The sequence below is a fragment of the Ipomoea triloba genome, chromosome 9, assembly GCF_003576645.1.
Source record: "Ipomoea triloba cultivar NCNSP0323 chromosome 9, ASM357664v1".
Lineage (NCBI taxonomy): Eukaryota > Viridiplantae > Streptophyta > Magnoliopsida > Solanales > Convolvulaceae > Ipomoea > Ipomoea triloba.
The window spans coordinates 6,691,986-6,700,712 of record NC_044924.1 but is presented as its reverse complement, the minus strand read 5'-3'; the positions used below and the strand labels follow the sequence as shown (position 1 = coordinate 6,700,712).

General features: G+C 37.3%; 1 protein-coding gene across 1 annotated transcript; it reads left to right on the top strand.

Annotated features, from left to right (window-relative positions):
• The first annotated feature begins 4,160 nt into the window (after positions 1-4,160).
• LOC116030392 (probable LRR receptor-like serine/threonine-protein kinase IRK) lies at positions 4,161-8,115 on the top strand. The gene is made up of 2 exons (XM_031272627.1): positions 4,161-6,276; positions 6,422-8,115. Exons 1-2 carry the CDS (start codon positions 4,826-4,828, stop codon positions 7,866-7,868), a joined length of 2,898 nt encoding a protein of 965 aa, XP_031128487.1. The 5' UTR covers positions 4,161-4,825; the 3' UTR covers positions 7,869-8,115.
• Positions 8,116-8,727: the final 612 nt, after the last annotated feature.

The following is an 8,727-nucleotide window of genomic DNA, read 5'->3' as shown; positions in this document are numbered from 1 at the left end:
ATACACTAAGATTCACAATGCAATGGAACCATGGTACATGGTATGAGGATTGCATGTTGTAGCAGCCACATTAAGATAGGGGACAAACAAAAAACATCCATATCCATAAGCCCATTTCTTGGATTTGTGATGGGATGGCTGATCCATGACCTTACTATATTCACAAGCCCAGTAAGTGTATCTTATATGCAAGGAATAATTGGACTTGAGTTGGTTGGTGGGAGGGTGGACCCTAGAAACGGAACATCCAAACATGTCACGACGCGGTTTCTCTTTTATGTCTTTTTGGACATGCCCCTTTCTTATTCAAAATCTTTTTCTTTTTCTATAATTCAACTGATCAATTTACAAATAATCATATTTTGTGCGAGACCGTTTCACATATCTTTATATACAAATAACTATATTTTGTGCGAGGCCGTTTCACATATCTTTATATGTGAAATGGATTGAGTTGATTCATGTTAATATGCAAATGTAATACTTATACACTTCAGCTAATCTAAGAGACAAGATGAGGCCCCGTGGCATCAGACATTTATGATGAGTTTGGTTAGTGGTGAAGACACTATTGTTTGATTAAAACTCAAATCAAAGCAAAGCAAAACCATATGATGATGTGATTAAAGGGCATTAATTAAAGTGAACCAAACCTGCAACTAACATGGATCACTGTTCACTAAACTAATAGGTGTATAAGGTTAAAAGTTTTATTATACTTTAATCTGCTAAAAAGGAAAAAATTGGCTCCTCCACCAACCTTTTGTGCACTGTACACTGCCCAATTATTTCTGGGATTTTGTTTCTTTCTTAGTTTCTTTGATGTTCTTGCTCACTGCATCTTTCTTTATCCCAAGAACCCTTTTGTTTGTAAAACCTGCTACTATCAAATCAACCACTTACCACCACTCATCACAAAAAAAAAAAAAAAAAAAAAAAAAAAATCCAAAGCAGTTGTCTAGTTAAGAAGAAATCTCATTTGGGTTAGGGATGAGCTCCTAGTGGGATGAAGTGTTAGATTAGCTTGATTTACATCTTTATGAGTTTGAGAGCAAGTTCATGGGTTTAGAATATAGTTCGGTGAAGTTAGAGAATTTGAATTATCAAAAGAATTCTAAAATATAATTTAATTGATTCACCAATGTAAAAGAAGTTAACTATTTCGTTTTAACGGTAATAGCGAGGTGCTTTGAATAACGTGTAGACACTAAAGATACATTTTGTGATTTATTTCTTTTATCAAATTTCAGAACCATGATAGGGCCAAGACTTTCAAAATTGAGGTGATTGAGAATAATCACAATTAAATTGGTTTGATATGGTAATCACAAAGTTCTAAGTTTGACTCTTCGTGAGAGCGACTTAATGGACTTTATTGGGTTGAGTCGGTCAGTCAGGGACAACCTAGACTGATTTATCCTCATTTACTGGTTATGGTTATAAGGTGTGATTTATCCTATGCATTTATTTTTAGTGATAAAAAAAGAATCTGAGGTGATTTGTTTAGGGAAAAAAACTGAATAGTTATTATAGAGTATGAATTAGGAGTAGGATTCTCTGGATCTGATGGAGACAGGACAAAGGCAGCTAATGTTGTGAGAAAGTCCAAGGAAAGTAAACGACCCCTTTGTCCGTATGTTACTGTTAGTCAAACAAGCTTGCGTTGCTTGGGAGAATTCTTTAAGGCGTTTTCATCATTTATTATCGAAACCCAACACATACATATTCAATACAAATTTTAAATGCATGAATATGAATGAATTAAGTAATTTGCATTGAAAAATCAAATTAGTGAAAATTATGAATTTTTTTAAGCCAAGTAGGAGATATAAGAAGAAAAAAATGAAAAAAAAAAAAGAGAAACTATTATCTGATGCAAAGAAAAAAATAGTGTCTAATGCGCCAGCAAATGTGTGCATAGCACATGCCCCACTGAGCACGGTAAGTGCGCGGAACACGCAGAGTAGCACCCTTCATTTTTTTCTCTCCTATGCATAAAAATCATTCACTTGCAGGAGTTAAAAATACACTGACACACACTTTCTCCTTCTTCTCTATCATCCACCTCACAATGGACCAAAAAAAAAAAAAAACCAACAAAAAATTATTGTGGTTGGATACTCTAAGTTAAATTCTACCTTATTTACGTATATGATGTCATTATGTGATTCAAGTTGAATAGGTCAAATATGAATATTAAGTTGTGATTTGTAATTTACATTGTCCATCATTTAATAGATCAATGATGAACACTAACTTATGGTTTGTAATGAAAACTATTACATTGTCTATACCTAGATGGCGCTTGAAATGCACATGCTAGAAGCGACGCTCAACATTTTTACTTTTTTTTTTTTCCCAAGTAGAAGAATATTATCATTCTTTTTCTTTCAAAGTAGAAGAATTCTACAATTCTCTCTCATTTCAACACTCTTTTAAATTAGCACATTAACCTTAAAAATGAAAAAAAAATCTTTTAAATTAGCACATTAACCTTAAAAATGAAAAAAAAAAAATCCTCAATAAGAAAGCTCTTAATAGACAAACAAGTATGCATCATATAAATTCAATACAAAAGATTTTAAATGAGATATCCTAATCAAGATTGACATAATTCTTATACCTATAATAATATTAATAGGAATAGTAAAGAAAACCTATCTATTCTATTATAAACAATTGGAGAGGAGATGATATTTGTGGGCAAAGATAACACAATCATATAGGATTAAAGTCAAATATTAGTCATGGGAAAACCAAAGTCAACAAAGAATGCAACTCAAAAGAATCTCAGCCCAAGTACTTAGGATTCGGTATCCCACTGGTTAACGGCAAATTATTGTATGGAGCATGGTCCACACAGCTGTGTAGACCATAATAAAATGTACATTTTTAATGTATTAAATGTACATTATTTTTGTACTGAATGTATATTATTTTTATACTATAAAAATAATATACATTCAATATACAAATAATGTATATTCCCTGAATACAATGTACATTATTTTTATATTGAATGTACATTATTTAATAGTATGGTCATCACAGCCCACACAGCTGTGTGGACCATGGTCCACACAATAGTGATTGCATTTTAACAGATAAGGGTTGGGTATCCCATTTTGACATAGAAGTATAGGATAATTGATATGTTAATTACACAATTTTCAGTTTGACTTTTTTTTTTTTTTTAAATGTTGTTTATTGGTTTTTTTTTTTTGTTTGAATCGATCAATTATAGATAATCTAACTAGATTTATTTTATTGTGATTCTTTGGTGGATAGGTTAAAAGGTAGACCTCACACTTTTACATAGCGTTTGAGAGCTTTTTCTCTCTTTTTTTTTTTTTTGGGTGGTAAATTAAAGTATCCCAATTTGGCGAAGAAATATGGCATATTAGAAAATGAAAATTTCAAACTTTATACCACTAATATTTGTATTGTTATATGACGTTCATCTATATAGTAAAATGATCAAATATGCCCTCAAACTTTACAAAAAAGTATAATTAGGCTTTTAAATATTTAGAAAGTGCAATTAAGCTTTTTTTTTGTTTTTTTGTTTTTTTGTTTTTTTTTGTTTTTCCTGTCTACGGGACAAGAGTGCAATTAAGCTCATGAACATGCTATTTTTGTGCATTGAAACCCCAACATCGGTTAATAGCATGCAATAGCAAGTTACTAGGGTTTTGACGATACTCTAACGGCTTCGCCGACACTCTAGTGACCTGTTATGGTTGCCAATTGTCTTTGAAGAAGGTGACTAAGCTGGTCGCTTTCTTCATTCAAGAAGATGATTGATGACAGTTCGTCAGTCGCAAGTTTGTTCTTCATTTGTTATTTACGATGGCAGTCAACGACCGCTAGTGACGGTAAAAAACAACATATATATCGGTAACATGTTGGTTATAAGTAAGTTTGGATTTATTTAACCCGTCGGTCGCAATTTTTTTAATAAGTTAGAATATGTAATTACACTTTTTAATAATTTATTGGCTTAATTACACTTTTGTGTTAAGTTTGGGAGTATTTATTTGATACCCATAATATTGTATATGATCAATATTTAGAAATTATTGTAAAGTTGGGAGAAGAAGAAATTATTGTAGAGTTCAATTAATTGGAGGGTATAGTGACATTGTTGCGGTTGGAGTAAATGAGTGTGAGAAAGGGAAGGGTCAGTCTTAATAAAGAAGCACAGGACGGACAATTCTTCCTTTTTTCGCCGTTACATTCTCTTTTCTGCCGCCATTAATGTACTACACAACTGCTCCATCTATCTATACCCATTCAACTTTCCCACTTTATTCCATTCAAGATTTCCTGTAATTCCCTTTTTTTTTTTTTGAATGGACTGCTAATAATTACTCACCCCACGCTTTTTAATTCTTTCTTCTTTAAAAATCAAGAAAAACTCTTCTTCTCCCAATTAAAAATCAAGAAAAACTCACTCTCTGAGAAGGGAGAGGTTTCAGGTTTAGCAAGCTCATAACCCCCACGACGGCGCGCACTAAACCCATCTCTCTCTCTTGCTCAAAAGCACGCAAGCTGACAACCGCTTTTGTGCTCCCCACTGCTATTCTTGTTCTGAGATTGGCCCCGCAAAACAATTTGCTTTTGTGGAAAGAAAAGAAACTTCTTTTTTTTTTCAGGCGGTTGTTGGGCTCGGGGTCTTCTGATTTCCTGCGAAACTATGGTATTTTCCGGCTTAACGGAGGAAAGTTTGTGTCTTTACGAAAGTTAAGAGACCCCTCCTCCTCTTCCCCCAATGTTTCCTCTTGTTGTCATTCTCTCTTGTGTTTAAACTTTGTGTTGGGTGGAAATGTTAGTACTGAATATTTTGACTGTTTTTTTGTTCTTGATTCCGGTTCTTGTGCTCTCACTAGACCCGGCTTTTAACGATGATGTTCTGGGGTTGATTGTGTTCAAAGCTGGGATTATAGACCCGGAATCAAAGCTCCAATCTTGGAATGAGGATGCTGAGAGTCCTTGTGCTTGGGATGGGATTAAGTGTGATCCTCAGTCCAATAGAGTCTCTGAGGTTGTTCTTGACAATTTCTCTCTTTCTGGGCACATAGGTAGAGGCCTTTTGAGGTTGCAGTTCTTGAGAGTGTTATCTTTGTCCAGGAACAATTTCTCTGGGAATATCAATCCAGTTCTTGCCCAAATTCCCAGCTTGAGTTTGATTGATCTGAGTGAAAATAGCTTGTCTGGCTCAGTCCCTGATGAGTTTTTCAGACAATGTGGATCTCTCCGGGTTGTTTCCTTTGCCAGAAACAATCTCAGTGGGCTAATCCCTGTCTCTCTCACCACATGCTCAACATTGGAGACTGTTAACTTATCCTCCAACCAGCTTTCTGGTCAGTTGCCCTTTGGAGTATGGTCTTTAACTTCTTTAAGGTCATTTGATGTTTCTGATAATTTTCTGGAGGGTGAGATTCCTAAGGGGTTTGAGAACTTGTATGCTTTAAGGTCAATAAGTTTAAGGAAGAATAATTTTAGTGGTCAGCTGCCTGAAAACATTGGAAACTGTGTGTTTTTGAAATCAGTTGATCTCAGTGAGAATGCACTTAGTGGAGGCCTTCCTGATTCTATGCAGAAACTGGGTTTATGTACAGCTCTTAATTTAAGGGGAAATATGTTCACAGGAAAGCTTCCAGATTGGATAGGGAATATGAAGAGCTTGGAAATTTTGGATCTTTCTGCAAATGATTTGTCCGGTAGGGTTCCGGACTCCATAGGGTATCTTCAGTCCTTGAAAGAGGTGAATTTGTCGAACAATTGGTTCGTGGGAAGCTTGCCGGATTCTTTGATGAACTGTGTTAACCTTGTGGCTCTGGATGCCAGCAAAAACCGGTTCAATGGTAACCTACCTCAATGGATTTTCAAGTTGGGTTTGGTTAGTGTGTTTCTTTCTGGGAACAGGTTTACTGGGAGCATTGAATATCCTCCTGCAGTGTCCTCGTATCAAGGTCTTCGAGTTTTGGATTTGTCTACAAATGCGTTGACTGGTGAAATTTCATCTGCCATTGGGAATTTTAGCGGACTAGAGATCTTGAATGTTTCTAACAACTCTTTGTTTGGTGGCATTCCAGCAACTTTAGGAGAACTAAATCAGACTCGGGTTCTTGATTTGAGTCACAATAGTTTAAATGGAAGCATCCCGTCTGAAATTGGACGAGCAGTTTTGTTGGAGGAACTGAGGCTCCAAGGCAATTTCCTGACTGGATTGGTTCCTGCAGACATCGAAAATTGCTCGTCTTTAACTTCTTTGTAAGTTCTCTGCCTGCTTTACTGTTTTAGCTCTTGATGATTGTCACTTTTCAGTTTAATTTTAAGTACCATAATATGTTTTAGCCTTAGCCTCACTTAAATTTATACTGTATTTTGCTATAAGAATTGCATTTCTAATGTGTAGGGTCCTGTCACAGAACAACCTTACCGGTACAATCCCTGCAGCAATTGCAAAGCTAGCCAATCTTCAGATTGTAGATTTATCTTTAAACAATTTCTCTGGGAGATTACCGAAAGAATTGACCAACCTTTCCCACCTGATCGCTTTTAATGTCTCCCACAACCATCTGGAAGGCGAACTGCCTGTTGGGGGCTTTTTCAACGCGATTCCTCTCTCAGCAGTAACCGGAAATCCATCCCTTTGTGGTGCGGTGCTCAACCATTCTTGCCCCCACCAGAAACCCATTGTCCTCGACCCCAATTCGTCCTACGCTGCTCATAATTCTACTTCGTCTCTTGGCCATAAGAGAAATATGCTCAGCGTATCTTCTCTTGTTGCCATTGGTGCTGCTGTTTTTATCGCCCTTGGTGTAGTTACTATCAGCATTCTCAATTTGCACGTGAGCTCATCTGTGAGGCAGTCTGCTGCACTCATGACATTTTCGGGCGGGGATGAGTTTAGCCACTCCTATGGTACCGAAGCCAACTATGGGAAACTTGTTATGTTCTCGGGCGATGCTGATTTTGGTTCGGGGACTGAAGCACTTCTAAACAAGGATTCTGAGCTTGGACGGGGTGGATTTGGAGCTGTTTACAGGACTGAACTTAGAAATGGGCGTTCGGTGGCCATAAAAAAACTCAACGTTGCGAGTCTAATCAAATCTCAGGAAGATTTCGAGAGACAAGTCCAAACGCTTGGAAAGGTTAGGCACGAGAACCTGGTGGTTATCGAAGGCTACTATTGGACTCCTTCGCTTCAGCTCCTCATTAGCGAATATGTATGTGGAGGAAGTTTGTATAAAAAACTCCACGAGGAACACCCCGACGAGGGGGGCTGCTTCCTCTCGTGGCAGCAGAGGTTCAAAATCATACTCGGGGTAGCCAAAGGGCTAGCTCATCTACACGGGATGAACATAATTCACTACGACATGAAGTCAACCAACATCCTGATAGACGGGTCGGGGGACCCCAAGGTCAGTGATTTCGGCCTAGCTAGGTTGTTGCCCGTGCTAGACCGCTACGTTCTAAGCAGCAAGATCCAGAGCGCGTTAGGCTACATGGCCCCCGAGTTTGCATGCCAAACAGTGAAAATAACCGAGAAATGTGATGTCTATGGATTTGGCGTCCTGACTTTAGAGGTCGTGACGGGGAAAAGACCCGTGGAGTACATGGAGGACGACGTGATCGTGCTGTGTGATACGGTGAGGAGAGCGTTGGAGGAAGGGAAAGTCGAGGAATGCATCGACGAAAGGCTGCGAGGTAACTTTCCCATAGACGAGGCGATTCCAGTAATAAAACTCGGGCTGATTTGTGCCTCTCAAGTGCCATCAAACAGGCCAGACATGGAAGAAGTGATTAGAATCTTGGAACTCATCCAATATTCTACAGAAAGCCAAGATGATCTGGAATGAAGTCAACAAAGTTTTAAGCCAAACACAAGAGATTACAGAATGAGTTTTTCAGTGAAGAGTGATCCAAAGGTTGCTTCTTTATTACTATTATTATTGTTTTTGTTTTAGGCATCTCTGAAAATTTATTTAATTTTTGTTTGCTGTATTTAAATCATTGGTTTCTCTTCACTGGCTGAAACTTTGGGGGGCCCTTTTGGATTCTCTGATTCAATGAAAAAGGAATCCTTGATACAGAAGCTTTTGGAAATTGTTTCTTGTTTTACTCTCTACTATATGTTTTCATGTGTTTTTTCAGAGCTGAAAATTCACAGCTTTAGCCTCAGATCTGTCAATTTCTAAATCCCCACCATATACTTGTAATGAAGTGAGATTGTCAAAGCTGGAGTTCACAGTCCATGGTACTTGGCTATACCTACTCTACTCATTTGATTGTTATATTAAACTCTTTTTAATGTAAAGTCCAATTAATAGGTACTCTACTAAAGAGTCGTCCCAAAGGACTACTCCACAACTGCTAGGTAGCCTTTTCCCAATCACACATTAGAGCGTCTAACTAAAGAGTCGTCCTAAAAGACACGCAATGGAACTGTAAATGGTCAAGTGAAATCCACTCGAGGAAAGAATTTGATCTATGGACAGCATCATTGTGGTAAAGGTCGTAATGCCAGAGGAATACAGGGAGAGGTCATAAGCGTCTAAGCCATCTATATCGTAAAATAGATTTTTGACGGAATGAAAAAGGCATGTATGGTCGAATCATAATCATAGTATACGATCCTAATCAAAATGCATACATTTGGCTCATACACTATGGGAATGGTGAGAACTGAGAAGAGATATATTTCACATCCCAGGGGTT